This window comes from Gorilla gorilla, chromosome 9 (genome assembly GCF_029281585.2).
Source record: "Gorilla gorilla gorilla isolate KB3781 chromosome 9, NHGRI_mGorGor1-v2.1_pri, whole genome shotgun sequence".
Taxonomy (NCBI): domain Eukaryota; kingdom Metazoa; phylum Chordata; class Mammalia; order Primates; family Hominidae; genus Gorilla; species Gorilla gorilla.
This window is the reverse complement of record NC_073233.2, coordinates 76,307,844-76,330,887: the sequence shown is the minus strand read 5'-3', so window position 1 is coordinate 76,330,887 and position 23,044 is coordinate 76,307,844. Positions and strand designations below refer to the sequence as shown.

The 23,044-nt window shown below is 54.6% G+C and overlaps 1 protein-coding gene across 1 annotated transcript in view; it reads right to left on the bottom strand.

The window, feature by feature from the left end:
* The window catches only part of LRP5 (LDL receptor related protein 5), a 138,109-nt gene that overhangs the window by 41,923 nt on the left and 73,142 nt on the right, over window positions 1-23,044 (bottom strand). The window contains exons 6-9 of the mRNA XM_031016247.3: window positions 22,090-22,486; window positions 18,782-18,953; window positions 4,738-4,954; window positions 1,780-2,069 (exon numbers count right to left, since the gene is read on the bottom strand). Coding sequence (XP_030872107.1) covers window positions 1,780-2,069; window positions 4,738-4,954; window positions 18,782-18,953; window positions 22,090-22,486 — 1,076 coding nt within the window. The remainder of the gene's footprint in view (window positions 1-1,779; window positions 2,070-4,737; window positions 4,955-18,781; window positions 18,954-22,089; window positions 22,487-23,044) is intronic.

Genomic DNA, 23,044 nt, shown 5'->3' with positions numbered 1-23,044 from the left:
ATGACTGTGATGATGAGAAATGCTATCTTAGAGAAAAAAGACTTGAAGGCAATATGCTGCGGTGTCAGCAATGGTCGTCTCTGGCTGGAGAGGTTATGGACAATTTTTACTTTCTTTTTATACTTTTCTATATATTTTATTTTTTCTACAAAGAACCCTTGTGACTTAAAGTCATAAAAAAAATCTTTTAAAGCTATGTAATACAAACAGTAGAATAGGCTGGGTATGGTGGCTCACGCCTGTAATCCCAGCACTTTGGGAGGCTGAGGTGGGCGCTTGAGTCTAGGAGTTTGAAACCAGCTTGGGCAACATACGGAAACCCTGTCTCCACAAAAAAAAAAAAAAAAAAAAAAAAATCAGCCAGGAGTGGTGGTGTGTGCCTGTAGTCCCAGCTACTAGGGAGGCTGAGATGAGAGGATCACTAGAGCCCAGGAGGTCGAGGCTGCAGTGAGCTGAGATTACACCACTGCACTCCAGCCTGAGTGACAGAGGGAAACCCTATCTCAACAACAACAACAACAAAAAGCAGAAAACAAATCGTAGAATAATAAATGAGCAAAGATTGTAGTTGTCCAATACTTTAGAACAGAGGTCAGCACACTTTTTCTGTAAAGGGCGGATGGCACATGTTTTAGGCTTTAGAGCCCATACAGATCCGTCACAACCCAACTCGGCAGAACAAAAGCCGCCACAGACAATCCATAAACAAATGCGCTTTGGTTACACCAATCAAACTTTTTTTTTTTTTGAGATGGAGTTTCACTTTTGTTGCCCACGCTGGAGTGCAATGGTGCCATCTCGGCTCACCACAACCTCCGCCTCCCAGGTTCAAGCAATTCTCCTGCTTCAGCCTCCCGAGTAGCTGCGATTATAGGCAGGCGCCGCCATGCCCGGCTAATTTTTTTTTTGTATTTTTAGTAGAGACGGGGGTTTCTCCACGTTGGTGAGGCTGGTCTCGAACTCCCGACCTCAGGTGATCCGCCCACCTCGGCCTCCCAAAGTGCTGGGATTACAGGTGTGAGCCATGACACCCAGCCACCAATCAAACTTTCTTTACAGAATCAGAAGGCCAGCCCACGGACCAGTTTGCTAAACTCTTCTTTAGAAGGCAAAAAGTTTTCCTAGGCCGTGCACGGTGGCTCACACCTGTTATCTCAGCACTTTGGGAGGCCGAGGCGGGCAGATCACCTGAGGTCAGGAGTTCAAGACCAGCCTGGCCAACATGATGAAACCCTGTCTCTACTAAAAATATTTTAAAAATTAGCTGGGTGTGGTGGTGCGTGACTGTAGTCCCAGCTACTCAGGAGGCTGAGGCAGGAGAGTCGCTTGAACCTGGGAGGCAGAGGTTGCAGTGAGCTGAGCTCACGCTACGGTACTCCAGCCTGGGCAACAGAGCAAGACTCCGTCTCAAAAAAAAAAAAAGTCTTCCTGTATTTGTCCTGGATGTTTACATTTGCACTATAAATGAAGAAAGAGTCTGCTAAGCAAACGGGCACCGACAAGGGAGTGGGTGGGGTGTCTGAAGTCAAGCTCAACAGACAACAAACATTTCACATTCACACAAGCATTTCACAAAAGCCGTTGTGTGTGTCTACCGGACTTGCTCATTATAATCATCTTTTTTTTTTTTAAATAGGCTTGATCATATTTGATTAGCTTGAACTGCGTTACAATAAATACGATAGTGCTTTAAGAAAAGTGTCTGAAGCCTTTGAGGCAGGAACAGAGGCAAGGTTTTCCCATAAAGGCTGCCTGTGTGCACGTTCTGGCCCACGCTACCTTCAGGCTGACGTCTGTCCAGTAGATGTGGTTGTTGGACACATCAAAGTCCAGGGCTGAGGCCTCCTTGACGCCCGTGAGCGGGATGGCCACGTCATTGTTATTGGTCTCGAGGGAGATCCTGTGGATGGCGGCTCTGCTGGTGAAGACCAAGAAGGCCTCAGGCACGATGCAGGTCTTCATATCACTCAGCAGCTCCAGACCGATGGGGCAGCCACACCGGGTTGCGTGGGGTGTGAAGAAGCACAGGTGGCTGCACCCCCCGTTCCTGTCCGCACACGGGTTGGTTCCTGGAAGCGAACACAGAGGCTCCAGTCTAAACATCAACAGCCCAGCAGGGAAAGGGGTGCGGCCAAGCCACACAATGAATGCTGCCGTGAGCCACACAGCTCAGGGGTGCCGAGCTCAGGACTCACCCCCGGGTCGGGTCCGACCTCACGGCTGGGTTGGCCAGGCTAAACCCTCAAACACACACGCACCTTTCACCTGAAAGCCAGGATGTGCCAAAAGCTCCAATGTGCACAGCTTTATTCCCACCACACATCAAACAGGGACAGTAGTGGGGGTGGTGGGAGAACACCTGGCAATGGCAACCAAGTTCTCCCCTGGTACAGCCAAGGGTATCAGTAACAGCAGTGTGGGCTCTGACTGGACCTTGTCAGGCGCCAGGCACTGGTCCCAGGGAGTCACCTGTCCGAACTCACTCCATTCACCTTGGAGGTAGGAGCTATTCTCATCCCCATTTTTCATTCAAGGAAACTAAAGTGCAGCGAGGCTGCTGAAAGGAGCATGGTCAGGAAGTCAGGGAGCAGCTCGGCAAGAGTGCCAGCCCAGTGGTCCAGCCTCCGGGCCTGCGATCCGGCCCAGGGAGAAAGCAGTTAACGCCTCAGGGCAGGGACCAGGCAAGTTGCCCCTCAGGGCCTCGGCTCCTGAGAGTCCCAGCTAGGCCCTTCCTCCGATTCACAAGACATTCCCAGCAACCCTGAAAACTCACATTGGCCCAGCATGGCCAAAGCTGCCTCTTTTTCACATAGTACAGACCGTTCATTTATTTTTGGCCAGTCTGTTAATTTCACTCATCAACCAAAGTGCTATTAAAATTGGCTTTAATTTAGTGTTAAATATTTCAGCCAAAAAAAGAATCCTTTTTCCCATCTCCTTTAGCAAACCATGGGGTGAGAGGGGAGGAGGAAGAAGCCCAATTTCTCAGCTTTAAATCACACCCCCATGGAGGCACCCTTTTGTCTTATCTCTGGGGTTTATTTTTTGTTCTTTGAACAATCACTCACAGGTCAGTCTCACCTTCCATGGTGGATAGTAAATGCTTTTTTTTTTTTTTTTTTTTTTTTAGACAGGGTCTCTGTCTGTCACCCAGGCTGGAGTGCAATGGCATGATCTCAGCTCACTTCAACCTCTGCCTCCAGACTCAGGTGATCCTGCCACGTCAGCCCCCTAAGTAGCTGGGACCACAGGGACATGCCACCATGCCACGCTAATTTTTTGTAATTTTTTTTTTTTCTGGTAGAGATGAGGTCTCTCTATGTTGCCCAGGGAAGACACTCTCAAATTTCTGGGCTCAAGTGATCCTCCTGCCTCAGTCTTCCAAAGTTCTGGGATTTCAGGCATGAGCCACCGCACCTGGCATAAATGTTCTTTTTTTTTTTTTCTTTTTGAGACAGAGTCTCGCTCTATTGCCCAGGTGGAGGGCAGTGGTACGATACAGGCTCACTACAACCTCTACCTACTGGGTTCAAGCAATTCTCCTGCCTCAGCCTCTCGAGTAGCTGAGATTATAGGCGCATGATACCACACCCGGACTAATTTTTGTTTTTTTTTTTTTGTACTTTTAGTAGAGACGGGGTTTCACCATGTTGGCCAGGCTGGTCTCAATCTCCTGACCTCAAGTGATCTGCCTGCCTCAGCCTCCCAAAGTGGTGGGATTTCAGATGTGAGCCACTGCACTGCCCCGGCCCCAGCATGAACGCGTTTTTAAAGGAGGCTGGGAAAACTAAATTCATGGATTGCATCCCCTGCATGAGGACTGCAGGGTGCGATGAAGGCCGTGAAGGAAGCACTCACTGCTCCAGGGGTCGCCCACACTGCCTCAGCTCCAGGCTTCCACGGGGCTGTGCTTTCTGCCCCAACCTGCTCCCTCAATTCCCAGCTCCCTCGTATTTTAAAGCCAGGGATCTGACATCACATCCACCCAACGGGCGGCAGAGTCAACCCGGGCATCTCACCCAGGACTGCGGGCAATGCAGCAGCAAGCATCACGTCCTCTGTCCTCTCATCCTTCATCAGCAAAGATTGACTGAGTGCCTCTGACAAGCAGGTGCAGCGCGGGACCCCAGTAGGACACAGAGCCCCTGCCCGCAAGCCCCAGGCCTGTCCCTGCCGCACCTGGATGCTGCTCTCTCCAGTGTAACTCTGTCACCTTTTCAGGAAGAGACAAATCATTGTGCCAGACAATGACCTCCTCGGGGAGCGTCCTGAAGATCCTGGCTTTCAGGTGGAAGGTGCACATGCGTGGGCCACAGGGGCAACAAGCACAGCCCAGCCCAGGCAGACCCAGGAGGGAGTCCTGAGCTTGGCACCTGTGAGTTGCACGGCTCTGCGTCCTGCTCCCCAGTGCAAGTAGGGCAAGGAACTACATTTGCAGACGGGGTCACTCTGGGCACGAAGGCTCCCAGCCAGGGCCGGGCACACAGCAGGTGCTCAACAAATGTTAGTCACTTTCTAACCATTGTTACCGACATTCCTAGTCCATAACCACTCCCTAATCAGCCCCCTTGGTCCCTTCCCATCTGTCCTTGGCCAGATACTGTCACCTTTCCTGTCCTGCCCTTCCCCAGGTCGGGGCACCTCAGCTCAACACTTACGCCCAGGCATGGACCTGTCACTTCCTCGTCATGCAAGTCTGCATGGCTGAGCCATGGCTTGGGGCCCCCCTGGACTCACCGACGACCTTGGCCACATTCACAGCTTTGAGCCCCATCAGGTCGGGCAGCTGGTCAATGATGACGTCCCGGCTGGCCTTGACCTTGTGCACCCGCTCGATGCTGCGGCGCTGCCAGTCAGTCCAGTAGATGAAGTCCCCCAGCAGCGTGAACCCGAAAATGTGCGGGAGCTTGTCCTCCAGGAGGGTCCGCCTCTTCGTCCCATCAACATTGATCACCTGCAGGACGGCAGAAATACAGGTCTGGATGGGCCAGGGCCACGCCAACGAGAGCCAACCCTGACCCTGCCTGGGGCCTGAGCTGCCCCAAACAAGACGGGTTCAATGCCCAAGAGCCGCAACTTCACCTGCACCTTGCCAGGTACCATAAAACACCAGGTATCATGGTTCCCCAGGGGTGCTGGATAAATGACGGTTTTTTTTTGTTTGTTTGTTTGTTTATTTTTTTGAGATTTTGAGACAGAGTCTCACTCTGTTGCCCAGGCTGGAGTGCAATGGCAAGATCTCGGCTCACTGCAAGCTCCGCCTCCCAGGTTCAAGCGATTCTCCTGCCTCAGCCTCCCGAGTAGCTCGGATTACAGGTGCCCGCCACCATGCCTGGCGAATTTTTGTATTTTTAGTAGAGATGGGGTTTCACCATGTTGGCCAGGCTGGTCTCGAACTTCTGACCTCAAGTGATCCACCCTCCTCAGCCTCCCACAGTGCTGGGATTCCAGGCGTGAGCCACCGCGCCGGCCATGATGTTTTCACTAGGATGCCACGTCCCCAGCTGATAGAGCAGTGACAGGGCCAGCTGAGGATCCCTTTCCCATAGCACCCCCTACCTGTGCTGGGATGAGAAGCAAGATTTGGAACAGACCAGGCAAGCAGGTGTCCTCTCCCGAACCACTGCAGGCTGACGGGCAGCGGCTGCCTGGAGAACCAGGGCATGCTCCGCAGGAAGGAGTCCTGGGATCAATTAGCAATGCCTGCCCCAGGTGCAGCAATGGGCGGAGGGCTCCAGATCACACCCACCACACAGAGCAACTGCAGGACCTGGAGCAGGACCTGGAGCAAATGTAAGGACCTGGGGCAGTTATGAGCAACTGCAGGGCCTGGGGCAGGACCTGGAGCAAATGTAAGGACCTGGGGCAGTTATGAGCAATGGCAGGGCCTGGGGCAAAGTTCTCCCGCTTCTCTGTGAACTCATTTCCCGCTGGGTCAGGGCCGGATGAACTCTGAGGGCACTTCTGGTTCTAAGTCTGAGCCTGCAGGTCTCAGATGCTTTCCACCCTGTCTCCTCTGAGATGTAGCAGCAAAAATTTTTCTTGAAGAGTCAATGCTGATTAAAAGCAAACACCGCAAAAGCCACCGAGGAGAAAATACTGTCAAGGTAAAAACACCTGAACCAATGGAAGCATACAGCCGCGTGAGATAGGACGTGGTTCTGATGATCCATGAGCCTGCGGAACTGTATGTTAACAGGAAGGTTGGGTTAGGCGCAACATCCAAGTTCTCCGGCTCTCAGGACAGGATGAAAGAGACACGAGGCCATTAAAGGCAAGCTTCCACAGGCCTCCTGCTACCAGATTACATTTCCAGCTTACCAGAAAAGCGACAAGTCCTCTGTTTTGCAGGTGGCAAAACTGTAAGGCAGATGGAATGCATGTTAAGAAACAAAGACTTCGGTCATCTGTTGTTGGATGGCACAGGACAAAGCTGCTAGGGCCAGGCACAGTGTGATCCCAGCCTGTAATCCTAGCACTCTGGGAGGCCGAGGCAGGCGGATCATTTGAGGTCAGGAGTTCGAGATCAGCCTGGCCAACATGGTGAAACCCCATCTCTACTAAAAGTACAAAAAAAACGAGCTGGGCATGGCGGCACACACCTGTAATCCCAGCTGCTCAGGAGGCTGAGGCAGGAGAATCGCTGGAACGCAGCTAGCGAAGATTGCAGTGAGCCGAGATCATGCCATTGCACTCCAGCCTGGGTGACAGGGTGAGATCTTGTCTCAAAAAAAAAAGCTGTTAGGAGAGCGGGAAGAGGACTGGAAGCTCTGGGACCCAAAGCCAGGCCCCGCCTCAGCTCTGCCCCCAAGCGGCTCTGGGTCCTCGGCAAGTCCTTGTACCCCCATGGGTCTCAGTTTCTCCACCTGTAACTGAGGGGCTCAGATTAGCCCAGTGGCTAACGTCACAGAGGAAACAACAAAACAGAAAACAACGGCCTGGCCCCAACCTGGAGCAATTAAGTCAGAATTGGATGGCCCAGGGCCCAGGTATGGGATCATGATAACAGCCCCCAACAGGCAGTTCCAGGGCCCAGGTACAGGGTCATGATAACAGCTCCCAACAGGCGGTTCTGATGAGCAGGCGGGCGGGAACATGGTTAGACGAGCCCCTGCGACCGTGCCTGGAAGTCTGAGCTCTCCACCCATGCCTGGATGCTCCGGTGTGCAATGAACAGCAGGTGATGGAGCCCTGGTCCCAAAATCATCTAGGGTTCTTCACGTTTTTGCCTCCACAACAGGAAGACACGCAAAGGCCATGAATGCACACGCCTGTGTGTGACACTCAGAAAACACCTGAGGGGTTGGCCCCATCCCAGCAGCACAGAACCACTCCAGGGAGGGACCCGGCCGTGGTGTACAATGAGGAAGTGCAGGCTTCTCCAAGGACACCCAGCGTGAGAGGAGGGGCTCACAGTAGCGGGCGAACCCTTGCCCCTTCTTCCACTCACAATAACAGGGCTGGGTAGGGGAGGGACATCGGCACAGAACACAAACACCACAAAGAAAAGAATCAGCATTTAGAAAAAGAAAGCAATCCAGGTTTCGATCTACCAAAAGGTCACTATTACCTCTTAAATTTTATTCTATTTTTATAGAGATGGGGTTCCACCATGTTGGCCAGGCTGGTCTCAAACTCCTGTGCTAAAGCAATCTGCCCATCTCGGCCTTCCTTCCAAAGTGCTGGGATTATGGGTATGAGCTGCCGCACCTGGCCAGAGGTCACTATTTTTATTTTTTATTTATTTATTTTTTTTGAGACGGAGTTTCACTCTTGTTGCCCAGACTAGAGTGCAATGGCATGATCTTGGCTCACTGCAACCTCTGCCTCCCAGGTTCAAGCGATTCTCCTGCCTTAGCTGGGATTATAGGCAGGCGCCACCATGCCTGGCTAATTTTGTATTTATTTATTTATTTATTTATTTATTTATTTATTTATTTATAGTAGAGACAGGGTTTCTCCATCTTGGTCAGGCCAGTCACAAACTCCCGACCTCAGGTGATCTGCCCGCCTCAGCCTCCCAAAGTACTGGGATTTACAGGCGTGAGCCACCGCGCCCAGCTCAGAGGTCACTATTATCTCTTGGAGAGATTTTTCTCTTCTTGCTCTATTTCCACACTTTCTTAATTTTAATACCAAATTTCCAGACATGTTGAACTGAAGTGAGGTGAGGAAGTCCATTTCCCTGGCTTCATTGAAGAGCAATAAAAAGGAGCCCACAGAGGGCCCAAGGCAAACAAGGGTGCTGGGCAGCGGCCGGCAGCCACTTCCTCCCTCTCTACCCTTGGTCCACACTCCCAGGTGGCCCCAAAACAAAGTGAGAGGAGGCGACGGGCTGTTCCACCCGGCTGGGGCTGGCTGTAGCCTCGGCAAGCGCAACGCTGGCTCTGGGCCGGCAGGGCCTGCGGAATCTCCTGGATGGGCAGAGCCTCCCACAGAGACCCCTATGGTGGCTCAGAAGCCACTCCCTGAACCTCACCACTTGCTACCTGGATTCCAGAACCCAGGACACTCCCCCAAGCCCCCTACTTTCCACCCAGATTCCAGAATCCCGGGGCACCTGGTGGACCCGGCCAACTGGGAAAACATCAGGCTCGCAATGAGCAGTTCTCAGTTGCTCTAATACTGGAGGAAGGAATCCCAAAGTGGCCTTCTGAGGACAACTTTCAGCACACCTTGACCAGCCCAACCCATTGGCAAAAGCCACTCTGCTGGGTCAGGCCTCCCCCAGACCTGGGGCAGGTTCCCTCTGGGCCGACTCAGGAGGCCTCTGCCTTTCCTGGAGCCAAATCTTTCCAAGAATGCCTGAGCCGAGCCAAGCCTCTGGGCGTCAGGGGACAAGATGCAGAGAACGTGCCTGTCCTGGCTCCTGGAAGGGAACAGAGCCAAAACAGAGTTCAGAAATAACAGGGGCCAAATTTAGGACACCCAGGAACGCCAGTGCCGGAAGAGAACTTGGGAGATGAATTTTCCAGGACAGAGGTCAGCAAACATTTTTGTAAACGATAGAAAATATTTTCAGCTTTCAGGCCATAAGGGTCTCTTGGAGCAGAAAGCAGCATGGAGAGCACGTGACTGAACGGGCATGGCTGTGTTCCAATACATGTTTTTTGGTTTTTTTTTTTTAAAGAGGCAGGGTCTGGGCTCTGTCACCCAGGCTGGAGTGTAGTGACGCGATCTTGGCTCGCTGCAACCTCAAACTCCTGGGCTCAAGCGATCCTCCCACCTCAGCTGCCTAAGTAGCTGGGACCACAGGCATGAGCCACCACACCCAATACTTTTTAAATATATATTTTTAAGAGATAGGTTCTTGCTCTGTCACCCAGGCTGGAATGCAATGACATGATCATAGTTCACCTCCTGATCACTTGAGCCCAGCCTCAAACTCCTGGGCTTAAGCAATCCTCCCACCTCAGCCTCCCAAATCACTATAGGCACACACTACCACACCCGGCAAAACTTTATCAGTGAAAAAACAAAAACAGGCTGGGCTCCGTGGCTCGAGCCTGTAATCCCAGCACTTTGGGAGGCCAAGATGGAGTTCCAGAAAAGCCTGGGCAACATAGAAAGACCCTGTCTCTACTAAAAATAAAAAAAAATTAGCCAGGCTTGGTGGCACACACCTGTACTCCCAGCTACTCAGGAGGCTGAGACAGGAGGATTGCTTGAGCCTGGGAGGTCAAGGGTACAGCGAGCCATGCCATAGCACTGCACTCCAGCCTGGGTGACAGAGCGAGACCCTGTCTCAAGAAATTATTTATGGACACTGAAATTTGAATTCCATATAATTTTTTTTTTGAATTCCATATAATTTTCATGGGTCATGAAACCCCCTTTTGATTTTTTTTTTTCAAGTAATTAAAAAATGTAAAACCCACTCAGCTTGAGCATGGTGTGAAAACAGGCGGCAGGGCTGGATCTGGCCCGGGGACCGTAGCTCTCGACTCCTGCTCTAGTTCTGTGTACTTGTTTTTCAGGAAATGAAACTAGACCCGAGAGGCTGTGTCTGAGGACAATGAGATGGTCCAGCCAGAGGCCACCAAAGGGTCCAGCCCTGTCCTCTCCGAGCTGCCAGCTTCTGTCCCATTCCCAGGGTGAGCAGAGCAGGCGCACGACCCCCTGACCAGCACACCAAGGAATGGGCCAGCTGCTGGCTGCCAGCTGGGAGAGAAGGACGGGAGATCCCAAAGCAGCCCACCCTAGCTGTGCTCTGAGGGGCAGGGCGGCTGCCGTCCTGCAGGCTGACTCTGGACAGTCGCCTGCTGTGCAGTGTTTTTATGAAGAACCCTGTGTTTCCTCTGACTCGGTTGTGCAAACAGACATGAGCCCAAGACCCACCCTCTGAGAGCACATGTTTAAAGGGGAGAGTTCTGTTGTCTGAGGGAAGAAGTACCCCACTCTGTCGAACACAAAACCCAAAAGGAAACAGCAACAGTTATCTTGCTTCATGTAATAAAAAAAGATCTTATACACATGTGCGCGCACGCAAAAACACACACACACACACACACACACACACACACAAACACACACGGCTCTGCTGTGCCAAAGCCCAGGGGTATAGCCTCTCCCCAGATCCCTGGGAGCACAGTGCAGCCAACAGACCCTGTCCCATCACTCCCGCTGTGAGTGATGTCACCTCCACCCACTTAGCAAAAGTCAGGGGTGCCTGTCAAAGGGCACGAGGTTTGGGGGTCACTCCTGACCCAGACCTGGTACGTCCCGAGTCCCCGTCAGGGGTCAGCACAGAGACCCCAACTCAGGCTGGACCTCAGAGGGTCTCTGCTCTGGGAGACCAGGCCGGCTCACAGACAAGCGAAATGACAATGATGATGGTGATGATGACGACGGTGATGGGAACTCGGGCCAACCGAGCGCACAGACCCTGGAGGGGCATACAAGGGCCACAGCTTCCAGCCTCCAGGCAGGGACCAGGTGTCGCCATTTGGAAAGAGGACCTTCCCTGGGAGGCCAATGAAGCAGGATGTCCCCACCATGGCATACGGCTGGAGTGACCCCGGCTTCCAGGGGAGAGGGCCGGGGGCAGCTGCGCACGCGGGGCTGGGGTTCGGGAGAGGGCTGGGCTGTCCCTCCAGCATGAGGGCATGGCCAGCGGGTGGGAAGAGCGGTACTGGAGCGTGGGCCTCAGAGACCTGCAGAGATGCCAGACACTGCCACTTTCACACACAGCCATGTCTTGTGGCACAGGATATAAAAGCCATGGCAGGGCAGAGGGGAGAAGGGCAGGGTAGAGGGGAGAAGGGCAGGGCAGAGGGGAGACGCTCCCAGCCAGGCCTTCCCCTGGCTGAGCCCAGGTGGGCGGGGAGGCAAGAACGTGAGGGCTTGGTCCTGAGGGGACATGCTGGAGGCTCACAGGAGAAGCTGAGTGTGGCTGCAGGTGTCCCAGGCGCCAGAACTTCCAATCCCCGGGGCTCTAGACTCAGGAAGAGGGCTAAGGAGGTGTCCTGAGGCAAAGCCAGCACAACACTGGAATTCCTAGCCCAGGAGGCTGGAAAAACGGTGAGAAGAGGCAGCTATGTGAAGCAGAAGGGAGGTGGGGCCGCAATCAGGGGACCTCAGCCCACGACCACTCAGGCCTCACACGCGGTGGGGCAGGACTCGGATGCGGCTCCAAGCAAACTGTAGGTGTCAGGACTGCCCTGGGTGGGCCCCAGCAGGTGGGGAGGGTGCCCAGGGCTGGAGCCACCGCCACTCCCAGCTGTCACTGATGATGGCAACAGCCGGTCGCAGGACGCGGCTAAAACCCCTGTGTGTGTCAGTCAGGCTGCTGGGGCGGCCTGGAAGCTGATTCCCAGGACAGCTGTCACAGACAAGGCCAGCAGGAGGGGCCTCCCAGACCCATCCGCCGTCTCCGCTCCACTCTGTAAATCTGTTGTGGGCGTCTGTAATGCCATCTACATGAAACCTCATTTCATAGACCTTTGTTCTTCTCCCAATTCATCAAGGGATCAGCCACAGCTGCCCGTGAAGTCCTCTCATGCACTGGGAGCTGAAAACCTGGAGCCTGATTGTGTTCAAAGGCAGGGCCTGGCTAGCCCCCCAGAAAGCACCTTCCTCCCAGCGCCCAGCTCCACAGAGCCCAGCTGCGCACACCACCACGTGGAACAGAATCCTCTCTCCCACCACTCCCCGGCAAAGGTGAGCAGCAAAACACGTCCAGGGCTGGTGTGGGCTCCTCAGCACCTGGGTTGGCTGCCTTGTTGCCTCCCGACATAGCATCTTAAAAATGTTCCCATTGTTCCAAATGTGTCTCCTCCCTGACCCCATTTATACCTCCCCCAACCATCCCTTCCACCTGGAGTCCAACTGCATCCTCAAGGAGCCGTGGCTCCTTGCACCTCAGCTGTCCCCAGAGTCCCCAGAATCCACCACAACCCCAGCAGCAGCCACTGTCCCCGCCATTGCCTGGGCCACAGCTGGCACACACTGCATACTCAGCGGGTGTTTGCTGAATGAGCCTGCAGGCCCAAGACCCTCATGTGAGATGGGGGTCCACAGCAGGAACACTGGCGCATCCACCCCTGAACAAAGTGCCAGGAGGGTTTGCTCCTGGCGCTGGGCAAGGACCTGAGAAGCAGCCATAACTCGCAGAAGCCTGAGGACATACCCAAGAGCAGTGGCCACTTGCAGGAGGAAAAGACGCACCAAACTCCAGCAGAAAACACAGAGCCAGCATCTCCACGGGCACATCCGAGGTGTCCCGGGGCAGGAGGTGCCAGCAGCAATCTCGAGGCTAAGTCAGCTCTGGACGTGCAGGTGGATGGCAGGGCGGGTCTGGGCATCCACCTGCACCTTCCCAGAGAGTGCGCCACCAGGGCCACAGCGGGTAAAGAAAGGGACCCATGATGAGGTAGTCTGAAAACGCTTATGCAATGTATCCCCCTCTTAGAAACAGCCTGTGTAAGCATATGAAGGGCGCTGAGAAGGCCTGCAGTGAGGCACCCCAGCAGTCCCCAAGTTCCGGCCACCAAAGACACCCGTGCCCCGCGCCATCACTCCTCATCCTTCAGTATCTCTTCTCCTTAGGCCCCCAGTGATGAGCTCCAAATCGTCAGGTAATGAGCTTCCAGTGCGTGACCACAGGGTGGCCTGCTCCACGATCCCCCTTCTGCTACTGTGACGCCCCCCACTTCAATTCCTCGGTTGGTCTTTTTTTCTTTTTTTTTTTTTTGAGATGGAGTCTCACTCTGTGGCCCAGGCTGGAGTTTAGTGGCGGGATCTCGGCTCACTGCAACCTCCGCCTCCCAGGTTCAAGCGATTCTCCTGCCTCAGCCACCCAAGCAGCTGGGATTACGGGTATGCACCACCACGCCTGGCTAATTTTTGTATATTTAGTAGAGACGGGGTCTCACCATGTTGGCCAGGCTGGTCTTGAACTCCTGGCCTCAAGCAATCCACCCACCTCAGCTTTCCAAAGTGTTGGGATTACAGGCGTGAGCCACCACGCCCAGCCACCTCAGTTGCTCTCAATGTGCTCCAATCTTGCTTTCCTGTCCTGCCATGCTCAGAGGGTGTCTCTCCCTGGCCCATTTTGAAAGCCAAGGATGTGACCTCTGCCTGTTCCCTCTCTCCGCCCTTCTACCTCCTGACCTCCGTCCCTTCTGTGTGTCCAGCACCATGGCCTGTAAGCCTCATATTCCCTATAGCAACCCAGCACTGTGTATAGGGCTTTGAGGATGTACAGACAGATTCTTAAAGTGGGAAATCGGGCCGGGCGCGGTGGCTCACGCCTGTAATCCCAGCACTTTGGGAGGCTGAGACGGGCGGATCATGAGGTCAGGAGATCAAGACCATCCTGGCTAACATAGTGAAATCCTATCTCTACTAAAAATACAAAAATTAGCCGGGCGCGGTGGTGGGCGCCTGTAGTCCCAGCTACGTGGGAGGCTGAGGCAGGAGAATGGCGTGAACCCGGGAGGCGGAGCTTGCAGTGAGCCGAGATCGTGCCACTGCACTCCAGCCTGGGCGACAGAGTGAGACTCCGCCTCAAAAAAAAAAAAAAAGTGGGTAATCAACACGCAGTGCTCACGTCGTTGTGACACGAAGGCCCCAGCAAGTGTAGTTCCTGGGGGTGAGCTCCTGCGACCCCCCTGTTCCTGGGCAGCTCCGCTTCCTCCTGACTGCATTTCTCTTCTTGCTTTGTCTGACTTTGCCAGACCCTCTGAGTCTTCTAACTTCCCAAGGACAGTATGGAGAACCTGGAATTCCTTCCTTTCACCTGAGACACCTTCCCCATTCCTCAGAACCCCCTGTCCTACTCCAGTCTGGACCACTGAGATATAAAGTGACTTCAGGACCAAACCACAGACATCGTGTATCCAATGTGGACAAAACACTCCTGTTTTGAGCTTCGGTGTTCTCATCTGAAAAATGTGGGAGCACCCTGGGCTACATCCACAACACTAGGAGGCGGTAAGGATTGGAGCTTGGTCGGCTGTGGGGTCAGACGGCCCAGAGACCCCCTGCTCGCTGTGTGACATGACACAGCTGCTGTTCCCTAAACCTCATTTCTCGTTCACAAATGGGGACTGTGCGACATATCCCAAAGTGCTGAGGTGTGGCAAGCCTGGGACAAGACGCTCAGCATCCTAGTTATCAGGGAAATGCGAGGCAAAGCCACATGGGACACCCACTAGGCTGGCTGTGATGAATGTTTTAATAAATTTTTATTTATTTTTATTTTTGTTTTATTTTAGATGGAGTTTCACTCTTGTCACCCAGGCTGGAGTGTAGTGGCGCAATCTTGGCTCACTGCAACCTCCACCTCCCGGGTTCAAGTGATTCTCCTGCCTCAGCCTCCCAAGTAGCTGGGATTACAGGCGCCCGCTGCCACACCCGGCTAATTTTTATATTTTTGGTAGAGACGGGGTTACACCATGTTGGCCAGGCTCGTCTCGAACTCCTGACCTCAGGTGATCTGCCCGCCACGGCCTCCCAAAGTGCTGGGATTACAGGCGTGAGCCAGCGCACCCAGCTGAATATTTTTCTAAATGGAAAAGCAGCGTTTGTGAGGAGGTAAAGTCAGAACCCTCACACACTGCCGGTGGGGATGCAGAACGGCGCAGCCACTGTTGAAAACAGTTTAATGGTTCCTCAGTAAGTCAAACCTAACACTACCATAGGACTCAGCAATCCTACCCCTATGCATATATCCAAATAATTCACAACAGGTGTTCAAACATTGAATTCAAATGTTCACAGCAGCATTATTCACAGGAGACAAAAGGTGGAAACCACTGCCCACCACCCAATAAACAGACAAACAAAATGTGCTGTGGCCATACAATGGGATGTCATCCAGCCACAAAAAAGAAGGAACTTTTTTTTTTGGTTTTTTTTTCAGACAGGGTCTTGCTCTGTTGTCCAGGCTGGAGTGCAGTGGTGCGATCATAGCTCACTGCAGCCTTGACCTCCTGGGCTTAAGCGATCCTCCCACCTCAGCCTCCCAGGTAGCTGGGAACCACAAGTGCCCACCACCACGTTCAGTTAACTTTTAAAATTTTTTGGTAGCTGGGGTCTTGCTAGGCTGGCCAGGCTGGTCTCAAACTCCTGCCTCAAGTGATCGTCCCGCCTTGGCCTCCCAGAATGTTAGGATTACAGGCCTAACCCACTGCACCCAGTCAGGAATGAGGTTCTGATAACGTGCGACAATGTGGGGGTGAATCTGGAAAACACAATGCTACGGAAAGAAGCCACACGCAGGGACCACATATTGCAGGATTCCAGTCACACAAAACGTCCAGAAGAAGTGAACCCCCAGAGACAGAAAGTAGATTAGTGGTTGACAGAGGCTGGGAGAGAGGGGAGAATGGGCGTGAGTGCCGGCGGGCATGGGGTTTCCTTCAGGGCAGAAGAAAGTATTCTAGAAGTAGAAAGTAGCAGAGATACCTGCACCACATTGTCCTCATACTAAATGCCCTGAATTGTTCACTTTTTAAAATTTTTTTTATTTATTTATTTTTCAAGACAGAGTCTTGCTCTGTCACACAGATTGGAGTGCAGTGGCATGATCTCAGATCACTGCAACCTCCACCTCCCGGGCTCAAGCGATTCTCCTGCCTCAGCCTCCCGAGTAGCTGGGATTACAGGCACCTGCCACCATGCCCAGCTAATTTTTGTATTTTTAGTAGAGACTGGGTTTTGTCATGTTGGCCAGGCTGGTCTCAAACTCCTGACCTCAGGTGATCTGCCCACCTCAGCCTCCCAAAGTACTGGGATTACAAGCATAAGCCACCACGCCCAGCCTGAACTGTTCACTTTAAAATGGTTAAAATCATCAATTTTGTGCTATGTTTATTTTACCACAATAAAATCATTGAGCTGGGTGTGACGGCTGATGCCTGTCATCCCAGCACTTTGGGAGGCCGAGGCAGGTGGATCGCTTGTGCCTCAGGAGTTTGAGATCAGCTTGGGCACCACAACGAAACCCCATCTCCCCCCCAAAAAATACACAAAAACTAGCTGGGTGTGGTGGTATGTGTCTGTAGTCCCAGCTACTCAGAGGGTGAGGCAGGAGGATCACCTGAGCCCAGGGAGATTGAGGCCACAGTGAGCCGTGATTGCACCACTGCACTCTAGCCTGGGTAAGCGAGCGAGACCCTGTCTCAAGAAAACCACTGCTGAGACAGTACACGGAACAACGCCTGTCACAGGCCTGGTGTGCCACAGACACGCGAGTCCCTGACCTGCTCCCACGGGTAGCGGGGATGCGTGAAGGCAAATCATCCTCAGCGGCCCGCAAACATGGGCCTTGCCAAAAACAAAACATTTACAAGGAGCTCCAGCAGGAAATGGCCACACCTGCAGCTCCTAGGGTTTTCGTGGGAAGGGCATCCACTCAGCCTCCCCCATCCCTGGGTTCCCCACCCTGAAGGTGCTGAGACTCCTCCCGCTCAGAAGCAGGGTCTGAAATCCTGCAACACAGACACACACTCGTGTTCTCCATCCTGCCCTGCCCTGCAAGCTGCCTGATTCGGGCCTCCCCTGGGAGCCCTGAGGAGAGCAAAGGTGACCCCGATGGTGACGTCAACAAGGACTGATGAGGCTCAGGAAAATCCTTCAGAAGTTGCTGGAAACAGAGGGAGGCGTCCACCCCGAGGAGAGGCACCAATGTCACCTCAATGGGTGACGATGGTGTGATGGGGACACATGTAACATATCACTGGCACCAAGAGCACCTCAAAATATGCTCAACAGAGGCTGGGCGCGGTGGCTCACACCTGTAATCCCAACACTTTGGGAGGCCGAGGCAGGTGGATCATGTGAGACCAGGAGTTCCAGACCAGCCTGACCAACATGGTGAAACCCCCTGTCTACTAAAAATACAAAATTTAGCCAGGCATGGTGGCGGGCACTTGTAATCCCAGCTACGCGGGAGGCTGAGGCAGGAGAATGGCATGAACCCAAGGAGGCGGAGGTTGCAGTGAGCTGAGATCGCGCCACTGCACTCCAGCCTGGGCAACAACGACAACAAAAACAAACAAACAATCAAACAAAATCAAACAAAAACAAACAAAAAAGCTCAAGAGAGGCTCCACAGGTGAGCAAAAAGCAAGCTGCCAAAGCACGCCCATGCGACGAGGCCACTGAAACCCGACCAGAGCGGCAGGGCGAGGCTGCGTCCACGGGACGAGGCCACTGAAACCCGACCACAGCGGCAGGGCGAGGCTGCATCCACGGGACGAGGCCACTGAAACCCGACCACAGCGGCAGGGCGAGGCTGCGTCCACGGGACGAGGCCACTGAAACCCGACCACAGCGGCAGGGCGAGGCTGCGTCCACGGGACGAGGCCACTGAAACCCGACCACAGCGGCAGGGCGAGGCTGCGTCCACGGGACGAGGCCACTGAAACCCGACCACAGCGGCAGGGCGAGGCTGCGTCCACGGGACGAGGCCACTGAAACCCGACCACAGCGGCAGGGCGAGGCTGCGTCCACGGGACGAGGCCACTGAAACCCGACCACAGCGGCAGGGCGAGGCTGCGTCCACGGGACGAGGCCACTGAAACCCGACCACAGCGGCAGGGCGAGGCTGCGTCCACGGGACGAGGCCACTGAAACCCGACCACAGCGGCAGGGCGAGGCTGCGTCCACGGGACGAGGCCACTGAAACCCAACCACAGCGGCAGGGCGAGGCTGCGTTCACGGGACGAGGCCACTGAAACCCGACCACAGCGGCAGGGCGAGGCTGCACCCAGCATAGGGAGAACAGACATCTATGGAAAAACAAAACTACCTTCAACTGCTTGGGAACCAGTCACCAAACTCAGGCCAGCAGCTGCCACTGGCTTCAACAACACCCATGTTTTCTGTCTTAAGCAAGGCAGTGGATATGTGATTAACTTTTTGTCTTAATTTTGTATTGTGAAATAATTTAAATCTCACAGTAAGTGGCAAAAGCAGTGCAGAGGATTCCTGTGTCCCCTTTGCCCGGGCTGGCCTCAAACTCTTGGACTCCAGCAATCCTCCCACCTCAGTCTCCAAGTAGCTGTGTCTACAGGCACCCAGCCGAATAATAACATCTTACGTAACCACAGGACGTTGTATAGCGCTACCCTCTCAAGGCGTTTTTGTCAGAAAGTATTGTAACTATTTTCTCAAGCATTCCATGTGGCCAAATAGCAGAGCACAGGCACCCATCGGTGCCTCGCCAATACGTACATCTGGCTGCAGGAGGTGGCTGGGCCTGGCCTCTCGGGAGCCCAGGGACAGCCAGGCAGGGCCAGGCCTCCTGGATCAAACATGTCCACAGGAGCCTCACCTCGATCTTGTCTGTCTTGGCGTCTCCCCAGTAGAGCTTCCCCTCCTGCAGGTCCAGGGCCAGGCCGTTGGGCCACCCGAGGGAGGCATTGACCAGCACACGCCGCTCCTGCCCGTCCAAGTTGGCACACTCGATTTTAGGGTTCTCTCCCCAGTCTGTCCAGTACATGAGGCTGGAGAAGAAGCAGAAGTCCATGACACCATGAGTCTGTCTGGTCTCTGCAGCATCCCCAGTGCCAAGAGCAAGGCCTGTCCCCAAGCCGGCCCCCATCACATGGCTAAATGTTGATGTCAGTAAATATTGGTGTCGGTAAATGTCGGTGCTCGTAAATGTCGGTGCTGGTAAACATCAGCGTCAGTAGATGCTGGCGTTGGTAAATATCAGTGTCGGTAGATGCCAGTATCAGTAGATGTCAGTGTCAGTAAATGTCAGTGTCGGTAAATGTCGGTGTCGGTAAATGTCAGTGTTGGTAGATGCTGGCGTTGGTAAACGTCGGCATTGGTAAACATGGGTGTTGGTAAATGCCAGTGTTGGTAAATGTCAGTGTTGGTAAATGTCAGTGTTGGTAGATGCTGGTGTTGGTAAATGTTGGTGTCAGTAGATGCCAGTGTCAGTAGATATCAGTGTCAGTAAATGTCAGTGTTGGTAAATGTCGGTGTTGGTAGATGCTGGTGTTGGTAAATGTCAGTGTCAGTAGATGCCAGTGTCGGTAAATGTCAGCGTCAGTAGATGCCAGTGTCAGTAGATGTCAGTGTCAGTAGATGTCAGTGTCAGTAAATGTCAATGTTGGTAAATGTCGGTGTTGGTAAATGTCCGTGTTGGTAGATGCTGGCGTCGGTGTCGGTAGATGCCAGCATCAGTAGATGTCAGTGTTGGTAAATATCAGTGTCGGTAAATGTCGGTGTCGGTAAACATCGGTGTTGGTAAACGTTGGTGTCGGTAAATGTCGGTGTCGGTAAATTTCAGTGTTGGTAAATGTTGGTGTCAGTAAATGTCGGTGTCGGTAAATGTTGGTGTTGGTAGATGCCAGTGTCAGTAGACGTCAGTGTTGGTAAATGTCAGTGTCGGTAAATGTCGGTATCGGTCAATGTCGGTGTTTGTAAATGTTGGTGTCAGTAGATGCTGGTGTCCGTAAGTGCTGGAGGACTGAGCACGCCAGCGGCAAGCCCAGTGACCAGAGTCCCTGGGGGCTCCCCTGGGACAGGGATGCCCACTTCCACCCTGTGCGGGTTTCACCGCACCAGCCCTTGGACTCTCAGGGGCCAGGAGCTCATCTCCCATCCCAAAGGTCAGTGGACAGAAATGACCCTGCCCAGGGTCTGGGGCAGCCTCACATCTGACTAGTGGGCTGGAGGAGCTGAGCACCTAGAGGGAGGAAGGGGCAAAGCAGAACCTTCTGCACATAGCTGAAGGGCTCCCCTATGCAAAGGACAGGTGACTTGTTCCCTGGGGCCCCCCAAGGAGGGAACCCAGATCCTGGGGTGGCAGCTCAGGGGTGAAGGTTCTGAGGCCCCAGGTCACAGCCTCTGCTTCAGCTGTGTCTGACCCAGCCGGCCAGCCCCTCTGCCTCCCGCTTCCAGCTCGGTGCCCCTCCCTGGACCCCACGACCTCACAGGTCAGACTGCCAAGCCCATTTCCCTGGGATCCTCAGACTCATGAAACCAGGGCTAGGAGGGGCCTTGGAGTCAGCTTCCCCATCCCTTCCTCTTTCACAGATGAGGACACCAAGGCCCACGTAGACAGTGACTTGACCAAGCTCCTGACCTCAGGGCCATGTTCCCTTCACTGTAGCTGGCAACCAGTTCCTGTGCCTCCTCTTGCTAAAGCCCCTGGGGACCCCACTTCTTACCCTCATCCGCCCTCCTCGGGGCACAACCCAGCCCTTCAGCCACTGCCGTGGAGCAGCCCTCTCCCACATGCCTCCGTGCCCCAGGGTCCACAGATGGCTGCTCGAGTCCTGCCCTCTGCCTGCTGTGCTCCCGCTGCCTGCTGCCTGACATGCTGGCTCCTGGACACCAGTCCACTTGCAGGAAAAGCTCCCCGGCCAGCACACTCACAACCCCCAGGGCCGGGCCACGAGCACAGGCTCCACAGCCCGCAAATCCTCTGCCCGCCGCTGCCCGACGGGCGCCCTGGGCAAGTTACTTCACCTTCTGAGCTTCAGGTCCCAGGGCCATGAACCTGGAAACACACCTGGTGCCCACTAAGTGCTCCACAGAGGGCAGCACCGCTACTGACCTCCCAGCTCCTCTGGGACTTCCCATCGGCACCCACAGCTCCACTGCGCCTCCTCCATCAGGGTTTTCCCATTCAGTGTTCTGGGTTATGAGCCCCCAGGAAGGCCCCTGGCTACTATCCTCTGAGCCGCTGGGGCGGGTCTCAGAAAGTCTCCCCTACCGACCGACAAACTATCTGCTTTCACAGACTTCTATGCTGGAAAGCTGGAGCCACGCTGCCAGGCCCAGCCCCACACCTGCCACATCCTGCTGTGTGACCCTGGGCAAGTCCCTGAGCCTCTCTGGGCTTCAGTGTCCTCAACTGTACAACTGTACCTACCCCCTGCATGAAAAGACCCATGGTGTGCAAAGTGTTCAAAGAGGCCTGGCCTGACCGGGCGTGGTGGCTCACGCCTGTAATCCCAGCACTTTGGGAGGCTGAGGCAGGTGGATCACCTGAGGTCAGGAGTTTGAGACCAGCCTGGCCAAGATGGTGAAACCCCATCTCTACCAAAAATACAAACATTAGCCAAGCACAGTGGCAGGCACCTGTAATCCCAGCTACTCAGGAGGCTGAGGCAGGAGAATCACTTGAGCCCAGGAGGCAGAGGTTGTAGTGAGCTGAGATCACACCACTGCACTCCAGCCTGGGCGACAGAGTGAGACTCCATCTCAAAAAAAAAAAAAAAAAAAGAGGCCTGGCCTGTACTGTGGTCAGTGTCACAGAGGCTGCCCTTACTGTCACTACTGTCATCCTGGAAATCACCCAGATGGACCGTTCCATTCTACAGATGAGGAAACTGAAGCCAGGGGAACAAAGGGCTCACTCCACGTCTCCAGAGCTTTCTACGCATGGACCCAGCGGCAGCACCAGACCACTGGGGTGCTTGTTAGAAACCCAAGTCTTCAGCCCCGCCCTGGAGCTCCTGAATCACCGCTCTGAGGGTGGGGCCCAGCTGCCGGTGTTTTAACAAGCCCTCCTCCGAGTTCTGATGCAAGACAGTGTCCCAGAATGACAGGTCCAGGTCAATCCCCCTCTCGCTTGTGCTTGGCCTGGCCCTGGCTCCAGGCCCCAGCCCCCGCCCGTCTTACCCCATCACGGGGTGCAGTGCGATGGCTCGGGGCTCGTCCAGATCCTCCGACACCAGGATCTTGCGGGAGGTGCCGTTGAGGCGCGTCACCTCGATGCGGTCCGTGCCCGTGTCGGTCCAGTAGAGGTTTCGGGCCACCCAGTCGACCGCGATGCCATCGGGGTCGTTGATCTCGGTGTTGACCAGCGTCTGCGCCCCAGACCCGTCCAGGTACGCCCTGCGGATGGCCCGCACCTCGTCATCTGTCCAGTAGACATAGCCCTCTAGCGGGTCGTAGTCAATGGCAATGGCATGCCGGATGTCGTCCACCTGCAGCACGATGTCGGTGAAGTCCGGCGTGTCCAGCGAGATCCTCCGTAGGTCCGTCCGCCGGGCCAGCAGCAGCACCTCCTCGGCTCCTGTGGAGACAGGTGCAGTGGGGTCAGGGGTCAAGGGCCTGCAGCAGGCACAAGACTAGGCCTGGGGTGGGCCGGGCGAGGGAAAGACTCAGCCAGGCCCCCAGGGCTCTCCTTGCAAAGGCTGGTGATGTTAGGTGACACGCACCCAGCCCATGCTACATGGTCACTCGTTCATCCTCATGACACCTCTGAGAGGCTGGCACTGTTTGTTTCCTCATTTTACAAATGAGAGAACTGAGGCACAGAGAGGTTATGCACGCAGCTGAGAGCCACACAGCCAGGCCATTGGGCTTCAGCTGCTGGGTGGGAGCTGCCTCACAGTCCCCCTTGTCTCCTGCCAGCCCCTCTCCTGGCCACAAACCAGCCCCAACCACAAGTCCCGCCGGGTACCAGGCTGCAGACCCAGCTGCTGGCCATGCTGCTCAGCGTCCCCAGCACGCCCACCTTGCAGGGGCTCACCCTTCCTGCCCAGCTCGACGCCACTTCATCGCTCCCTCCTCTCCACCACCCGAGGGCAGCTTCAGGCCCCAGCATCGTGCTGGGGGGCTCCTAGGCAGG